At 39.7% G+C, this 17868-nt stretch overlaps 3 protein-coding genes across 6 annotated transcripts in view; 2 read left to right on the top strand and 1 right to left on the bottom strand.

Moving 5' to 3' along the window:
- gpm6bb (glycoprotein M6Bb) overlaps window positions 1-7266 on the top strand; it is a 31043-nt gene extending 23777 nt beyond the window's left edge. For 2 of the 3 annotated variants that reach the window (XM_020634496.3, XM_029277479.2), the window contains exons 2-7: window positions 106-292; window positions 1043-1199; window positions 1409-1577; window positions 2447-2520; window positions 2796-2861; window positions 5025-7266. In XM_020634496.3, coding sequence (XP_020490152.1) covers window positions 106-292; window positions 1043-1199; window positions 1409-1577; window positions 2447-2520; window positions 2796-2861; window positions 5025-5174 — 803 coding nt within the window. In that variant the 3' untranslated portion in view covers window positions 5175-7266. Of the gene's footprint in view, window positions 1-105; window positions 293-1042; window positions 1200-1408; window positions 1578-2446; window positions 2521-2795; window positions 2862-3210; window positions 4639-5024 lie in introns of those variants that run through there. The other variant, XM_029277480.2, reaches the window with a different exon arrangement.
- Window positions 7267-7332: 66 nt separating this feature from the next.
- Window positions 7333-15778, bottom strand: ofd1 (OFD1 centriole and centriolar satellite protein). Of its 2 annotated transcripts, XM_020634495.3 has the most exons (23): window positions 15690-15778; window positions 15418-15536; window positions 15073-15276; window positions 14908-14976; window positions 14777-14804; window positions 14584-14691; window positions 14368-14504; window positions 14045-14218; window positions 13827-13933; window positions 13618-13737; window positions 12743-12816; window positions 12572-12663; window positions 12269-12458; window positions 11505-11635; window positions 11176-11287; window positions 10021-10737; window positions 9608-9764; window positions 9413-9504; window positions 8633-8761; window positions 8282-8442; window positions 8000-8179; window positions 7849-7919; window positions 7333-7532 (listed from the first exon to the last, which is right to left on the bottom strand). In XM_020634495.3, the coding sequence occupies exons 2-23, from the start codon at window positions 15511-15513 to the stop codon at window positions 7490-7492; spliced, it is 3192 nt and encodes a 1063-aa protein (XP_020490151.1). In that variant the 5' UTR covers window positions 15514-15536; window positions 15690-15778; the 3' UTR covers window positions 7333-7489. The 2 variants fall into 2 exon arrangements, with proteins under 2 accessions (XP_020490151.1, XP_065818471.1); XM_065962399.1 differs by lacking the exons at window positions 12269-12458; window positions 12572-12663.
- Window positions 15779-15889: 111 nt separating this feature from the next.
- trappc2 (trafficking protein particle complex subunit 2) lies at window positions 15890-17611 on the top strand. Its single transcript, XM_065962400.1, has 5 exons — window positions 15890-16019; window positions 16276-16400; window positions 16608-16755; window positions 17179-17261; window positions 17354-17611. Exons 2-5 carry the CDS (start codon window positions 16308-16310, stop codon window positions 17450-17452), a joined length of 423 nt encoding a protein of 140 aa, XP_065818472.1. The 5' UTR covers window positions 15890-16019; window positions 16276-16307; the 3' UTR covers window positions 17453-17611.
- The last annotated feature ends 257 nt before the right edge of the window (window positions 17612-17868 follow it).

Genomic DNA, 17868 nt, shown 5'->3' with positions numbered 1-17868 from the left:
GACCTGGAGATGATATTTACATAGAGTGTTATTATGGCCTTTTAAAGGGTTCTAAAGCACTGTGAGGTCAAACAATACTTTTACTGTTTCTTTCCTCTCCTACAGGGTGCTTCGAGTGCTGCATCAAGTGTTTAGGTGGGGTGCCGTACGCGTCACTGGTGGCTACTATCCTCTGCTTCTCTGGGGTGGCCCTGTTCTGTGGATGTGGCCATGTGGCTCTCACTGGCACAGTCACCATCCTGGAAACTCACTTCTCCAAGGTGACCAGTGATCACGCCATGCTGACTGACATGTAAGTGACCTTGATGAAAAAAAAAAAATACTGTTGATTACATCCTGGTGAACTGTGTGTGTGTTTGATGTGACAGTGGGATCCATTACATAATGTGCTCACCCTGAGATGTTTTTATCACATACTCGTCACTATAATAAAGGCCTAAATGTAGGATAGATACCACTTTTAATGAAGTTTACTTTATGTAGGGTATTTTTAGGTGATAACAACTCCCACGTTCAGGTTGTTCTGGAGAACAGTCCTAATATGGACCTTTGATGATTTTACAGTGCATCCATTAGTGCAGACAATAAAAGAGGAATGACAGAGGCAGGGCCGCACATATGTTTTATGTTGGGGCAGATTTTGAGTGCTCTGTTTAATTGAAGATGTCTACAGGGGCAGCCTGTCTCTTGGCGGATGGTTTCCAGAGACATGCATCACCTGTTATCTCCACATTTGGGATTAGCGTCTCTCCTCAGGTCTTAGGAAAGCTGGAACACTATTTCAATCATCTGTTCATGATTAAACAGCAAACCCAGGTTACTCATGTTTTAAGACTGCATGAATAAAACAATGATTGTAAGCAGCTATTTTCCAAACTAGACAGCGGTACGTCATGCTATTTCTTTACCTGACATTTTTAGTAGGTCTTAGCAGGTGTTATGTCTGGAGGGAGAAACATGTTATGCATTGATTGATAGTCTTTCTGTTTTTTGTGGCTTTACTTGCACAGCTAAGCTTATGTGTGACATTTCTCATTAACAGTATACAGCTGATGCAGTATGTCATCTATGGCATCGCCTCCTTCTTCTTCTTGTACGGGATCATTCTGCTTGCTGAGGGCTTCTACACCACCAGTGCCGTCAAAGAACTGCACAGCGAGTTCAAGACCACCATCTGTGGACGCTGCATCAGTGGAATGGTATGTTAACACAACCACAGAGCTGCTTGTGAGCGTTATTCTTAATCACAGACAGCTTTAAAACCATGTGATTATAATATAGAACAAAAGCAAAGATGAAAATGTTTGTTACAGTAACAAGAAAGTGTATGAGGAGGAGGGTACTATATGTTTTTCAACTTGCTTTGGTTTCTGATGATGCTTGCATTGTGCCATCTGTGTGTCCTCAGTTTGTTTTCCTCACATACATCCTGGGTGTGGCCTGGCTCGGTGTGTTCGGCTTCTCCGCCGTGCCGGTCTTCCTTTTCTACAACATGTGGTCCACCTGTGCCACCATGAAGTCCCCCATGGCCAACCTCACCAACATTGACTCTATCTGTGTGGATGTTCGTCAGTATGGTAAGAGAGTAGATTTTGTCTCGGTCAGCATCATTAGCCTCCACTCAGCAAATAGTTTTTCAAGATGCATGCGTGAGTTGGCTTAGAACCAATATACTGTTTAAAATTCTCAATGCATTTAACCCTTGCAAGCCTCATATCAATTTAAGAAACACCTCACCCAATCCATTCAGCATTTATACTGCAATTGTTGTTAAAAAATGTAATATTCAAAAAAATCATAGTGAAATTGGAAAGTCTGTAAAACTACATAATTTTCCAGCCTTCTTAATCCTGTATTAAATATTTTGTAACTTTTGGATCTGGTTGTCACTGAAAACTTAAAAAAAAAAAACTGAATCAGCTTTCTTTTTTAGCTCGTCCCTCCAGTTCCACTGCTGTGTTTAGTCATAATGAAAATAATTAGCTATGAGACCCCCCCCCAAAAAAACTTTCTTGCATCTTCCAAAAAATTAAAAAAACTTAAGGTTGGCAGATTTTTATTAAAAGTTAAAAAAGAGAGAAGGTTACAAATCTATGCTGCAGAGTCAGAGACATCTTGGGTCAGACTTCAAAAACCTCTCCGTAATCCAACTCCATTGTAGGATTTTTCTCAAGCTCAGTTCATAATGCATGCCTTAAGTCACAGATATGTTGACTACAGACTGATTATAAGTTAGCCAATCCTCATGTGTAATAATTGGCATGATGCCCCTTTAAATATAAAGTATATATAAAGTTTATAAGAAAATGTGTAAAACAAAACAAAAACCATTTGGTGCTTTGCTTTGTAGTCATCAACTCAATGGGTTAAAGTCTTTGTTCCTGATCGAGTTATTTAATGGTAACATCTGGATGAATATGAAACCCTTTGAATTTTTACACTGCAGGAATCATCCCTTGGAATGCCACACCAGGCAAGGCGTGTGGATCTACGCTAGGCGACATCTGCAACACCAGTGACGTAAGAGACTCTTTTCTATCCACTGACATTGATAAGAGGCACACACACACACACACACACACACACACACACACACACACACACACACACACACACACACACACACACACACACACACACACACACACACACACACACACACACACACACACACACACACACACACACACACACACACACACACACAGGGCAGAGAAACAGGGCAGAGAAACAGGGCATAAAAATTACTTCTTTTAACTGAAAGAAAAGCTCACTGTTGCTTGTCATTTTTCCAGTTCTACCTGTCTTATCACCTGTACATTGTGGCGTGCGCTGGGGCTGGAGCCACTGTGATTGCTCTGGTAAGCCTCCCTCCACTCTCTCCATCCTCTCCTTTTAGTCCATCTCTGCACGGTTTGTATCAGCAGATCACGAGTCAAAGTGCTCCTCTTGTCATGTCCATTTGGTTTACCACACTGAGGAAGATTACACTTCTTCAGCACCAATTCCATTCGCTCTTTTACCATCTGCTAAGCCAGCATTTTATTCTAGAATGAATGGAAGAGAGAGTAGTTTGGCTTGATTATTGTTTTTCACAATATATGTTTTAATTTGTAAAATGATTGGTACATTTACTAACGAGTCACATGACCTGTGACGAGAAGGTCACCAGCATGTTGTCTTACAACCTTTTCTGTTCTTTTCCACCAGCTGATCTACATGATGGCTACCACTTATAACTTTGCTGTTTTGAAGTTTAAGAGTCGAGAAGACTGCTGCACTAAGTTTTAAACTGTTTTCAAAGGCGCAGCACTAGATTTGAGGCTGCACTGAGTAAAGACAGTTTACCACTGACAACAAATGAACTAAAAAGATGAGACTAGAAAAAAAAAAATCAACATCTCTTGATTAGTGTAAATAGCTGATTGTATGCTTCCTTTAGCATTTGGTATCCAGGGATATTGCTGATGAAGGTTGTCTTCAGATTGGGGTGGTGTTTGGTTTGTTCTGCTTTCCTTCGCACTCAGTTTTAGAAATGTGTCACCATCAGCTTTTATGGAAATGTGCACTGCTCTGCTAGAAATCCACAAAAGTGTTATTTATATTCTTAATGTGTGAGGCCCATTTTGGCCTGCACAGACGCATACATTGCGTTAGTATTTCAGATTTAAAACAAACAGTATTAAGCATGCAGTCTGCCACACTGTATAAGAGGACGAGCATCAGTCTGCAGTCGGAGCTGAAATGCGATTTTGTACACTGAATCATAAATGTAAGATGCTTGTGCAGGTTGCAACTTTAAATTCAGGTTGCAACTTTCAATTCAAATGAGAATATTAAAGCAAGCAAAAACACAGCACCAAGCCTCCAGATGTACAGTATTAAGCTCTCAAACTAGTGGGCATCTCGTGGCAAATAGAAAAGGTGTTCTCAGGCTTTACATTTTGATCGCCACATCAGCATTTTTGGTCTGGATGAATTCTAGTCAAACATTCATAAAAAAAAGGCTAGCTACAGTTGCTAAGTGCCTTCTTTCTTTAGCCTTAATATTTTGGTACCAACCCACAAAAACCACCAAGTGTTACAATGAAAATATTCAGTATTATATATATTTTGTCATAAGTTAACTAAAACAAACTAAAAGCCTTTCATCAACACTGTATTATGCTGGTGAGTATTATGATGAGCAGTGGTGTTAATTGTAGATTTCAGAGTAACTGCACATACATAGGACAGCACATTCTAAAAAGGTTAGGCCAGTATGAGGGGTTTCCTTCTGCATGAGGCCCTGAGGCTCACTTTGATTTCATGTATATTATAAAAAGGAAATACGAAACTCTCCTCTTTTTAGTGTAGATTAAATGTTTTTTTTTATGAGGGTTGACACTGCTATAGCCTCGGCCATGAAGTTGTTCTGTCCCATACTGTTTCCTTTGATTCTTTCTCAAAATGCCGTTAAAGAGCCATTTGTTGTTACCTTAACACTGAGCCTGCATGCTTCCACCTTGCAGATTCTCTGATCTGTTTAGAGTTACTTATACTCCATATTACATTATATTTAATTTTTCCTCTAAGTTTTTTTCAAGACTGTAGCTTTTACTTTCATTATTAAATAAACAATCTTTGTTTACAAAAGTACCCTACTTGGTCTATTTCTTATAAATCCATTATAATGCAGAATGGGAAAGGGTCAGGTTTCACAAAGTTGCTTGCTATGCACTAACCACAAGCTTTTACTGCTGCATAAACCTTGCATGACCTCTGGCTGTTCCTCTTTTTATTATCACTCTCATTTCTGTAGTTTAATGCACCGAAATAAATAGTAGTGTTAAAATTAAGAATTAGTTCTGATTGTAACGGAGATGTTACAATAATTGTAAGTCTTTTTCAGTGATGTCTTTTTGTGTGTTTTTTTTTTAAAAAGCTTAAATTTATGTTTACTACGTATTGTAGCTCTGACTCCTGTAGCTTGCTTTGCATCTCTGACATGCTCACCGGCCATCCACCTCACCCTTCTCTTCCAGATCCACTTCCTCATGATTCTCTCTGCAAACTGGGCCTACCTTAAGGATGCCAGTCACATGCATGCCTACCAAGACATCAAAATGAAGGAAGAGCGGGAGCTGCAGGACATCACATCACGCTCAAAGGAATGCCTCAATTCCTACACATAAGGATAAAACACGCTTACACACACAGTCCACAGATAAACTTGTACACACTCATGTTAAACAACACACACACACACACACACACACACACACACACACACACACACACACACACACACACACACACACACACACACACACACACACACACACACACACACACACACACACACACACACACACACACACACACACACACACACACACACACACACACACACACACACACACACACACACACACACACACACGGCCCATTTGGACCAAGACAACGCTCGGCTCCGCTAAAATGACCTGCCAACTGCCTTGATACAGTGCAGTACTAACCAGGCTCTAACAAACTAACGCATCAGTTTTGCTTTCTGCACTAACTCACTTCTCAAAAGTTTTATTTTTTTTAAGAAGGGAAAAAAAAAGAGTTTTGGAATGTGATATTCATGAAGTGTTTGGTTTTCTTCAGTCTCTTTCAACGCCAGTGAAGCTTAAGACATTGCACTATTCTTAAACAATGCATAACAATGAAAGGTTGGTTTTCCATTCTTGCTGTCTTTCTTGAAGCTGTGTCCTCCAGTTTTCAACATCCTATGTGTTCCATTTATTTTCTCCAATTACAAATGCAGATGAAGATTACACTACATGAAAGGCCTTCCGTCCAGTCTGAGTCTGTCACCTTTAGATCCGCTGACAGTTTGTTTAACCTTACAGAAAGTGATGACTTTTAAGATGCAAACCCAGCTCATACATGTCATTTAAACTTAGTGAAAACTCACATTCTCAACATTCTAATTTCATTGTACTCCTCTCTTTTTAAAAATCACTCGGATCATTCATGGCCTACATCGACACTACCTCAGATATGCACTAGAGCCTATGGATCATTTTTAACAGAAACAAATCAAACACTTCTCCCATGTCAAAGTGTGTTTTGAAATTGCCGTATTATTGTTGAAACATGGATTTATTAGTGTCACTGCACAGTAAACCAAGCCCACAGGTAGAGACATCTTTCAAATCACAGAAAGACAGGGTTGAATTTGTACACAACGCCATAAGATGAACTTGCTCGGTGAAAATGGACTGCTGCCAACAATAAGGACAAAAAGGTATTAAATACCTTCAACGTTTGGTCCTTTGATATTCATTCATGCCAATGAGAAAGTTCTCTGATCCAACAAAACTGCTTCTTCAGCCAATATCTAATGTAATATCTCATCTTATATTGTTGTTGATTTTTTAAATCGTCCCATAAAACAAGTGTAACTACAGTCAATGTGCAATGGTACTATGGAGAACCCAACGGCTCAAGAGCTACAAGTGTGAAAAATGTTCACTTGCAACAAGTCCAGATATTTTTAGTGTTTTGTTACTGAAACAACTTAAGTTCTTTTTCTTAATTTTCTATAATTGCACCTGTTTTTAAGTGCAATTGTTATAATGCTGAAATAATTACTCATGTAATCTTTTTATGACTATTAGTTGAGTTACAGGGATAACTTGATGTTTCTTTGTTGCATGAACTGTTTCTGCAGTGACACACGTGATGTACAGAAGTGTATACTGACATCAGTAGTAGGCAGTGTTTGCCTGGTTCCTTTTTTTTTTCTCTAACTGAATACAACTTAATCAAGTCTATGTAGCCCATTAGTTTTTTTTTTAGGTTCCTTAATTCAAGTCAGAACTTTAAGAGTCTATGATTATTTTGTTGCCTGATAGTAAACCTGTCTTTTTTTCTATGAATGTCAAGGGCTTCCTCATTAGTTATTGAACTTGTAACAGATAATAACTAGCTGCAACATAAGTCATTAAAAAAAAAAAAAAAAGTGCAGCAATCTAAATGGTCAATTTAGCCAAAGTATGAATGCCATTGTGAAGAAACTGCCAGGGTTTACAGATGTTAATAATAAGAGTGTCAACATCTGGTCTCTGTATGCTGTGGTTTCTTATTGATGCACCAAAAAGGAAGGAATAAAGGCTACCTAATAATCACCAGGAGGACAACAATCTAGCATCCTGTCTGACTGGAAACCCCCTTTATGACATTATTCAACTGGCCTGTTGACAGTTTTTATGAAAATAAAAAATGTAAACAAACTTTTCTCTCTTGTGGTGGAAGAGTTTTTTCTTATGCATGATATTGTTTGAAGATGTAAAGTCAATCCACTAGAAAAAAAAAATCGATTTATTCATACATATACAGTTGATGTAAAAAGAGTTCATAACACATTTACAATAAATGCTTCACACTTGTGTTAAGAGTACAAAAACTACAAAGGCCTGAGAAATTCATCGTTTCTTATGAGCACTCCGGGACCGCCGGCTTACCAGAAATCATCTTCATCTTTGTGGGAATAAGCTGCAATGCTGGGAAAACAAAGTGAAGTTTGTTAGGTAAGGCCTTGAGGGACAGAAAAGAAAAAAAAAACGGCACTAAAAATAGAAAAGTATGTCTCAATGATCTCCTCCTTAAGACAACATAATTCCAGAACACATAATGTAAAACAAAGGCCAGGAGATGAGACGGCAAAAAACAAATGAAATGTTATGTGAAGAAGATTATTAAGGCTTAAATGTTTATTAAACTTTCTGACGCTAATAACAGAATTTGTATTAATAAGTGGAGCCATTCAACTATGCACCTATTTTGTAAGCGACCTAGTCAACTTTTTTTTTTAGTTACCTGTTGTCTTTCTCCTCCGACAAACTCTTGACCTCTGGGCTCGAATGTCCTGTTTCATCTCTTCCAGGGCTCTATAAAAATAAAAGCTGGATGAACCCACAGGGAAAGTTGATCTGACATGGATCTCGGACTTTATGTGTGATAATCTCACCGGTGCATGCTGCTTGTCTTTTGCTTCCAGGACCAACTTCATGTATTTCTCCAGCGGATTTTCACCTTTAGACTTCTCTTCCTCTTTATTATCTGCCTCTTGATTCTGCTCTCCATCTCCTATTTTCATCTCACTTTTGTCCTCTTGTTCCTCCCTTGTTATCTCCACCTCCTGCAAAAGCTGATCAGAAAAAAAGGTTAATATTCATTTGATCATAGACAGATAGGTGTAAAGATTATAAAGGGAAGCTAGAACTCTTTCTGATTTTAGGTTCATCATTACCGTCTCTTCCTCGAGTCTTTTAAGCTCTTGTAACTCCCTCTCTCGGGCTTCTTCTTGCTCCCTTTGCCTTTGTTCTTGTCTGTCCTTTCGTTCTCTTTCCCACCTCTGCTCCTCTTCCTCTTCCTCCTTTTCCCATGCAGATTCCACTGAAGTTTCTGTGACTTTGATAAAACACACAGATTGACATGAGTCAAACAAGTTGTCTCTCATTTTTGTTCAGGAGTGAACCATGCCAGTAAAAAATCAGAGTCATACAGTCAGACTGTACAGTAGAAGTCAGGTCATTCTAGTCATTTGGGGTCAGAGATGATAAAAGTGTGTGGGGGGGGGGGGGGGGGACTAACAACTGACCTGCTAGGCCCTGCGAGTCTTTCGGGTCTTCTGGGAGGTCCTGTGGGTGGGAGACAGCGGGGCCATCAGGGGCCTCCTCAGAGAGAGGGACGGCAGTGTCCGGGAGAAGCTCTGGAATGTGGCTGGGCTCTGGAGGGAGACATGCACAAAGAGATCTTTTATTCCTCGCCATAATGCGACAGGGCCAGAGGACCGGCACAGAATACATAATCAGCTACCCTTCATCTTCACCATTGTGCAGGGCCACTGAAAGGACACTTTGGAGGCCGGTCACACACTCATTAAAAAACAGCCATTCTCAAATCCAAAACCTCCAAACCGGATATACTCATTTTGTATTGTGCAGGGATCCCGATTAAAGAAATGGACTCATTTTGTATTGATGGATAAATAAATTACATGTGAAAATGTATTTTATGAAAAACTGACAAAATGCAGAGAAGTCATCAGAGCAGTATCAACAAAGTGCACCTATGTCTCTGAGGATACAGTGATTCAGGCTAAACAGGAAAACCTTTAAATTGTCCTTTTGAAAAGGATGCTTAGAGGGCTTGTTGTGTATAATTCATATCTTACTGACTGTAAAAACAACATGAAACAGAACTGTGAAGTGAACTTTATGTGCCCTAAAGTTCCTGTGCCCTAAAGAGGCCTTCATTACTTAGCATTAAAGGACTGCAACGCTGAGCTAATAATGACTGAAATGAACAGAGGTGAGGTATTCTAGAGCATTTAAAATGTAAAAAAAAAAACTATAGCTAACATATTTGCTAAGAGTACCTGATAGACTCTGTCCAAGATCTTCAAGGCTGATTTTCTCTGGCTGTGGGGAAGACTCCAAGCTGGAGACCACAGGCTGTAACTCAGGTGGACTACACAGAAACAGAATCCAATGTGCGGGGCATTAGTATTCACTACTTTGAAACGTGCATTTAAATGATGTCATGTCCTTGCCGAAGTGATGCCAGATGGTACCTGGTCTGGTCTCGTGCTGTGCTCTTGAGCTGTGGACTGTAGGGTGGACTGTGCTCGGAGAAAAAGTCACCTGAGGTGGCCACCTCATCTCGGGGGGCCTGAGGGGGCTGTCTTCCAGATGACAACTCAGGGAACGCCATTGCAGACATAACTGCTTCTATGAGGGTTGAAGACTTTACATTAGCCAAAATGCTCAAAGCAGGAAGATTACAAAACAAGAGACAGATGTGAAAAGTTGTTGGCTGAATGTTTCAAATGTTTCAACATTAATCAAATAAATACAGTCTTATGCAGTCATGTGCAGTTTGCATGTGAAAGCAAATTCATTATTTATTTCTCCACAGGTAAGAGGTTGTTGCATTAAATCCTTTTTTTGAAGTGCTTTCACAGGATGAATCATATTTGAAAGGTACCTTGTATGATCTCTCTTTGAAGCGTTCTCCTGGAGGATGAGCGTGGTGTGGAGGATAGACGTCTGGAAGGAGAGCTGCTTCCATTCTGAGGGGGTTCTTCTGTTAGAGGTTCAGTCAGTAAATGGAGACTGTGGTCGGGGAAAATTGGGGATTGGGGTTGGTTTTGGTCCTCTGAGAAGGTCACTCGTAATTGTGCAGGAGGAACACTGTTTTTAGTGGTATAGGGTAGTGAGGAGGGGGTTCTGGTAGTTTGTGGTGACAGTGGTCTGTGTGCGACCTTTGACTTGTGTGGTGCGTGGGTGTGTGAGTGGTGAGAAAGTAGTTTCCTATGGAGAGAGTCAGGGTGACGTGAAGGATGTGCTTGTTGTGGGGAAAGAGCTCTGGGGGGAAGCATGTGTGAGAGGGTGGAGCACACCGCCCTCTGCTGGTAGCTCCTGTAAGCCTCCTCCAAGATGTCCGCCTCCTTCTGCAGCTCCTGGATCCGAGCCTTGGCATCAGCCACCAGATCCATGTCGGAGTCTGGAGAGTCGCTCCGAGGCCAATCGTGTCCTCTGGAGGGCCCGCCTGCTTCACAAACACCATCATAAACCACCTTGGACCTCAGCAAAGCTCTGTCCACATAGACGTCAGGGGGGACCAGCTTGTCAGCACTGAGATCCAGTACTGAGCGATCAACGAGCGAAGGCTTTGGGTTGCGCAGCACTTCATTTTCAAGAGCTGCCATTGTTGATGGAAAGGAAAGGAAAGGCAAACAAGAGGAGAGCTGAACACTAATACTGAAGAACAGCCACCATTAAAGAGTAGAGAGCAGGAAAATAAAGTTTGCTACCACTAATCTTCATAGAACTCATGCATGTACACTCCTACTTGTTACCACTGTAAATACTTTCTTGTTTCTGCAAATACATAATCAAATAAATATACAAAAAAGGTTTAGTAATTGAATTTATGCCAGAATTTTAAGTGAATATTTTCCCTTTTACCACATGTAATGGTAAGTAGAATAGCATGATACAGGAAAGAAAGCCAGTGAATTGAAAGTGGATTTCAAGCTTACTCCACAAGTTGTTTATAGCTTGTATACATAACTGCATACAGAAGCTTACATGATGCTAAAGTGACTAATCCAGACATGCATGCTCAGTCATGGGATACCTCTTTGAGTTTGACAAAGCTGCATCTTAATATCCTCGATGTGGTTACTCATCCACTGTGACTTCTCCTCACACTGTATCAACTGAGCCTTGAGCTGAGCGCTGCGCTCCACCTGCAGAAACAGGACAACCCATAATAACATATTGTGTGTTCACAGAAAAGTTGGATTTTTTGCAACATAAATGAAAAATATTGGTCACCCAGAAACTTGGATCTAAGAACAAAAATAAATTGTAAAGAAATTCCCTTAGGTGAGACAAAAAAACTGTGAGAAAGAAGCATCACCACATAGTTTCCCACACTCTGTGGGAGGCGAAGAGATGACTGACCTCACTCTGGAGCTGTGCCTGCAGCACCTGTTTCTGGTTGTCAAACTCTTCCTCATCCAGCCTGCGAGTGCTCTGCAGCCTCCGTAGCTCCATCTGCAGGGACATCTGCTCTTTTGATGGCTTGCCCAAATCTAAGACACAGGTTATAGGAGTCAAAGCAGAAAGTAATTGTGCATGGTTTTGCCAGCCTATTGTTCCATCTTTGGGTTTGATTGGGTTAAGAGTAAAGCGCTTGGGGCTTAACACCATGTCTCTGCCTTTTGATTTCATTGAGGAGCGAGAGAGGCCCACTGCTCCCCTCCTCATCCTCAAACAAGAAGAATCCTGTATCCCTGAGGGAGAGGTTAAACTTTGGTTCTGTGCCATGGGTAAAGGAAGCCCTCTGTGTCTGCTGCTCTCCTTTACTATCAACCTATTTTCTTCCACTGGTTCTTTTAAAAGAAAGTTGTCTGCAGAGCTACAGACACAGCACAGAGGCCCCACATTGGCAGGCAAGACACATTCAAAAAGACTGCATGGAGCCAGCAGCAGTGGGACTGATGAGCATGAATGCTTCACAGTAGACTGAATCTCCCACAGCTCACAATGAGCCCGGACTCTGAATGCCACAGAGCAACTGAATTTATGTCACTTATATAAAATATTCTTAGGGACACTGACTTCCTAGGTTAACATGTGTAAGTAGAAACTCTCAGACATTAAACCACACAGAAATAAGTTGTACATAAGGAAGTGGCAGCATGCTTAAACTCCTGGGAGATTACCTGCATGGAGAAGTCTGTTCTCCTCTAGTGCATCCTCCAGCTGTTTCTTTAGCAGCCGCAGCTGCCCCTGCAGCTCCGCCTTCTCTATTTTTAAGCTGGGATAGTCACTCGTGTTCTCAAGTCTCTCTCTCAACAACTCCGTCTGTCGAGTCAGGAGGGTAATCTGCTGCTGCGCTGCGTCTAGCTCGGCCTGGAGATTCACATGAGGCTACATTGTTAAAAGTTCTGTCTGAAATAATAGGCCTGTCTCCCATTGAAGAGGGAGCAGTGTGTATTGCTAGAAGATGGGGGGCATTTGTATACCTGCAGCCGTCTCAGCTCTGAACATGCTCTGCTGTGCTCCTCTAGTTTGGAATTAATGACAGTGGACTCCTTTTGGATACGAGCAGTTTCAGCTAAGATACAAAAAAAGTAGAAACAATCAAAACACAGGCCACGGTAAACCAGTCAGTGACTTTGCATTGAAACACTCACCTTTGTTTCTGTTCTCATTCTCAGATAGTTTTTCTGTTCTTTTGGTGAAGTCCTCCTTCAGCTCCAGCTGGTATCTAAATAATAAAACAAGGAATAACAATAAAAAACACACTGAAACAAAATCACAGCAAAATGTTTTTAAAATCAGTCTGCCCCTTAAATAAACCAAGTGATCTAAAAACGTGTTTTAAAGCTTATAGTTGCATTAGACAAAGTTTTCATGTAATAATCAATTATAAGAATATTAACAAGGGAGCGTCTCTTTCCTGGACTTTGGGGTTTCTTTTCATTTTCAAATTGACTGAGAGAATAACTCACTCTTAGACCATCTGATAACTTTCAAACACATGGAGGCAAAATATTCAGCAGAATAACAGGATTCATCTATGACAATACAATTAGACTTTCCATTTTTCCATTATTTCTACTTTGCACATTCTACAAATCCACAGTTCATTTAGCAGATGCTTTTATCCAAAGCGACGAACATCAGAGTAAGTACAACACAAGCAAGGAACTAGAGAGGAGGAGACGTCAGTAAGTGCAAACGGACAGCTTTAAGTCTGATCAGACACACAGGTACTGACAGGAAGTGCATTTCATTTAATAATTTAGGTTAATATATCGTCATCAACAACATGGACAGCTGTTCTTTAGAGTTCTAATCAGCACCAAAACCATCCTAAATATCGTCCTAATCATCAAGTTCATTAAGTGTTCATAAAAGAGCTGAGTCTTTCTTTACATACTAAACAGTGACATTCTCAGGTCAATCAATGACAACATCTGTAAATATTATGTCTTTAACTTGAGAGGTAAAGTGAACTTTTATTAAATAAGACTGCACATGTGAACAAATGAGATCTATAAAGTACCTGCAAAGGTCATTTTTCAGCCTCTGGTCATATGTGTCCTCCATACTCTTCACTGCCAATTCTCTCCTCCTCAGCAGCTCCTCAGTGGTCTTGATCTTGTCCTCTTGAATTTGAGAAGTCCTACCATCAAACAAACAGTCAAATTTCCAGATTCAAGTGGTCACAAATAAGAGAGCACATCAGATTTCTGCTGGCATCAATGTTCTTACTTTTCAAAAGCCTCCGTTCTCATCCTCAGCTCATTCTCTCTGTTCCGCTGTGTTTCAATTTCTTTCAGGACCGATTGTCTCTGTATATAAACATTTTTCTCTTCAATCTAAACAAAAGAGAAATTGAAAAAGACAACACTGATTCAAGTCTATTTACATTAGACAACCAGAGATGATGAGAGAACCAAACAAAGCAAAACATCAAAGCACTTCTCTACCTCTTGTTGTTTTTGTAACCGATCAATTGCGTTTTTCTCCCGCTCCATCAATGCTTTTGCCTTCATTTCATACGTCCTCTCCAGGTCTTGCTTCAGTTTATCAAATTCTTTATGAAATGTGGCTTTTTCTTCCATCCTCATCGTGGCAATTTCAACATCTTTAAAATGTTGCATCTTTGATAAAACAAAAGAGACATTGTGAAGCAGCAGGAAAACTCATGCATCATAACATGAAAACCACAGATATGAGTATACGGCTAAGCTTCACACCTTCCCAGACATTTCTTTAAATTCCTTAGGTGTGTAGAAATAAAAATATGCACCTTTGTGTTCATTTCTGCTTGCATCTGGGCATCAGTTTCTTTCCTATATGCAGCCAGTTTTGATTCGATAGAAAACCATTTCTCCCCGCTGTAACTGATGCTTTCATACTCCTTATCAATCATTTTCATCTTGTCAACTGTAGTGTGGAAGAAAGAACATATTACAACATTTGTCAGGACTGTGCGGGGAAAACAATTTAAGACATGTCATTATACCGAGAGACTCTCCGTAAGTTCCTACGCTGGGTGTCTGAGTGTCAGCGTCATGGCAAAGGCCGTGAGTATAAGGGGGACTAGGCTGTGTGAGAAGGCTGATCAAGAACCCTGCAAGAAAAGAGAAAGGTATGTAAAGAACAGGCATAAAAGGCAAAGGCATTTTAAATCAAAGAACCACTATGTTTTCACATACCTTTTCCATTGTCATCTTTATTTAAAGACTGTAAAATATTAAAAACAATTACATTATTAATATTATTATTATAGTTATTATATGTATATATTTCAACAACTTTGTTCAAACTAAAGTATATCATTATTTACCAGGGACCTGTAAAGGGCAGATTCAGGACTTATTCTCAGAAGCTGAAGAAGTTCCCCTTTTGTGGAAACCTGTCAAAACAGAGAACATACAAACATTTTTGCAATGATGTTCTTTACATTTTAAACTTAAATGTATTAAAGAAAAACTCATGTTGCCATACTCACCTTTTCTTTGCTTAAGCCACTTTCAGGGTAGAATACAGAAAGCGTGTACTCATATCCAGAGGTGCGTAGATGATCTGCCACTATGTTGTTACAGGCTGAAACCAAAAGGGGTTCAGATTTAACAGGTACTGGTCTGGGAACTGGTTCCGCTCCAGCCAAAGGTGGGTGTTTTAACTCCTGGATGAGCTGATTCCGTAGCTGTGTCTAAATCAGACCAGAAGAGTGAAAGAGAACAGAAAGGCTGAAGGTCAAACTGTTTCTAACTCGCAGGGTAGTGTGGTAAAGTCTACAAGAATAGCAACAATAGAATAACAATAGAACTAATCGTATAAAAGTGTGACTTACTTTGAGGGAATCCAGCACTCCCTTATTTCTAAAAGTTTGATAAAGTCTTCTTCTCAGCTCGTCTGGAGATAACGCATCTTCCTTCGTCGAGGACATGTTTATTGAGTATTTTGTTGAAACTGACAGAAGAGAAACAAAAGCAGCTAGACAACAGAACAAGCTAGATATGAAAAACTTTGTCTTTCACTGGATTTCAAAGTTGGTACTTGGTATAAAACGGTTCGTCTTGATACCTGATATCTTAAAAAGTAGTAAAATAATTCTCTAGTTACCAGCCTAACGACCAGAGAGCATCTCGGCGTCCCTTTCGAGGAGGTGCGCATGTAACATTTAAATCCGTCAACGGAAATGTTGATTGCGGAGAGGCCCACAGTGATGACGTATACAAAAAAAAAAAAGTAAATTGTTTATTTTTATTACATAAACGTCCACATGCGTAATGTATGAAATGAGTGAAGTTAAGTCTATGTAACAATTTTACGTTGAATTATCTGTAGAAGAAAGTTGTATGGAATTTTTGGTTTTTGTATTGTTTTTCACTTGACCATGTCGTCATCTTTTTGCGACCGCTCTTGTTCCTTTCCAGGAAGTTAAATTGAAAGGTAAGAGAAGTCTGTTGTATCAAACGATTAGGCCTGCCTTCTCATCCTTATAGTGTTTTCATGTAAACCTTGTAGCTGCATTATGTTTTCTTTTGTGTCACATGAATCATTCAGAGACTCAAACGGTACTCTGAGCATCCCTGCGGCTAACGTTAGCCTGCTAGCTTAAAGTCTCACAATCATTTGGTGAAAAAATCACTGTTACTTGGGGAAGTCTGATTTTGCTATGGTTTTCCTTGGTATTGATTGTTTTCAGGAGAGTGTTACTGCTAAGAAGAACGGGACACGATGTCGGGAAGTTTTTATTTCGTCATGGTTGGTCATCATGACAATCCTGTGTTTGAGATGGAGTTTCTGCCAGCTGGGAAGCCTGAATCAAAGGTAACATGGCTTAAGTATTTTTTTTTCAATCCTTATTTTCCTGCCAAATACCAGAGGCAAATAAATACATAATAGTAATAATCATAGACTAATGTATACTGCCAGGGTATCGCTGTATGAAGCAAATGAACATGACATTTACAGTGTTTTATAGGAAATATGCCCCCCCCCCCCCCCCCTTCATAACATTTGCTTCCTTTACCACAGGATGACCACCGCCACCTGAACCAGTTTATTGCACATGCAGCACTGGATTTGGTGGATGAAAACATGTGGCTGTCCAACAATATGTATCTGAAGACTGTGGACAAGTTCAACGAGTGGTTTGTGTCTGCCTTTGTCACTGCAGGTCATATCCTTTTCCTACTCCATGTCATCATTCCCTTTTCAGCTACTCAGCAGTTATGCATGTCTGCCTAACTGCTGACTACTTTTACTTACATCATTGTGGTCATTGCAAAAAAATCTCTCAACCAGAAGGTTGGGGGTTTGATCCCCAGCTCCTGCAGCCACATGTCCAATCTGTCCTTGGGCAAGACACTTAACCCAAAGTTGTTCCCGCTGCTTCATTAGCTGAGTGGGAATTTTTCTGCTTTTCCATTCTTCCAAAATGATTTTAAAAGAGAAACCACTGATTTATTGATAGTAAAAATATATATTTTGGTCTGTGGCGCTTCTTCCATTTTAAATGTGATAATTCTTTATGAGCAGGTCGCATTGTGTCCAATAATTTTTTTGGTTTGACGTGACTATTTTCTTTAATTATTTGCTATACATACAAGATTCCTCATGCTGCATGATGTGCGACAAGAAGATGGCATCAAAAACTTCTTCAATGATGTTTATGATTTATACATAAAGGTACGTTTTCTTCCAAGATTTGATTACTTTGTATGTGGTAACATACAGAGTCATTTTTTTAGTCATTGATTGAATCATGTATTCTCTTTCAGTTTGCTATGAATCCATTCTATGAAATCAACGCACCAATCCGCTCAACAGCTTTTGAGAGGAAAGTACAGTTTCTTGGAAAGAAACATCTCCTGAATTAATCACTCAACATGCACAAAAATGTTGATGCATCGTGTCTGTCTGCCGAGTATATCATTTTATACTTGCTTGTTATGTCTGTCTTTACTGTTTGACAAATGTTGTAAATATTTACCACACGTGAATTTAATATTAAAATGAATCTTTCTTTTAGATCTTAATATTTGTTTTCTGATTTATTGCATGAAGTTCCTACAGGTTGATTTGAACATTAGACTTTAAGGCTTAAGTTAAGACATAAATACTTGATTAAAAAAATCTATTTAAAAGAAATAACCTTTTCCGCAACTAAGTTAGGTGAATTGTTTTTATCTACGTTCTTATGGATTCTATTACTGTAGTGCATAGAAAGCAACGCAGAAAGGTAACACTAAGTTCAGTTCAAACTGTGGGTTAATAAAACATACTCACTGGAGTT

This window comes from Labrus bergylta, chromosome 13 (assembly GCF_963930695.1).
Source record: "Labrus bergylta chromosome 13, fLabBer1.1, whole genome shotgun sequence".
Lineage (NCBI taxonomy): Eukaryota > Metazoa > Chordata > Actinopteri > Labriformes > Labridae > Labrus > Labrus bergylta.
This window is presented reverse-complemented; position numbering and strand designations above follow the sequence as displayed.

Coding starts and splice junctions, on each gene's coding strand:
- ofd1 (XM_020634495.3), bottom strand. CDS start 15,513: ATGTCCTCGACGAAGGAAGATGCGTTATCTCCAGACGAGCTGAGAAGA. Junction 14,977..15,072: donor GTGGCTTAAGCAAAGAAAAG/GTGAGTATGGCA, acceptor CTGTTTTGACAG/GTTTCCACAAAAGGGGAACT. Junction 14,505..14,583: donor AACTTACGGAGAGTCTCTCG/GTATAATGACAT, acceptor TCCACACTACAG/TTGACAAGATGAAAATGATT.
- trappc2 (XM_065962400.1), top strand. CDS start 16,308: ATGTCGGGAAGTTTTTATTTCGTCATGGTTGGTCATCATGACAATCCT. Junction 16,756..17,178: donor CTTTGTCACTGCAGGTCATA/TCCTTTTCCTAC, acceptor TTGCTATACATA/CAAGATTCCTCATGCTGCAT. Junction 17,262..17,353: donor TTTATGATTTATACATAAAG/GTACGTTTTCTT, acceptor ATTCTCTTTCAG/TTTGCTATGAATCCATTCTA.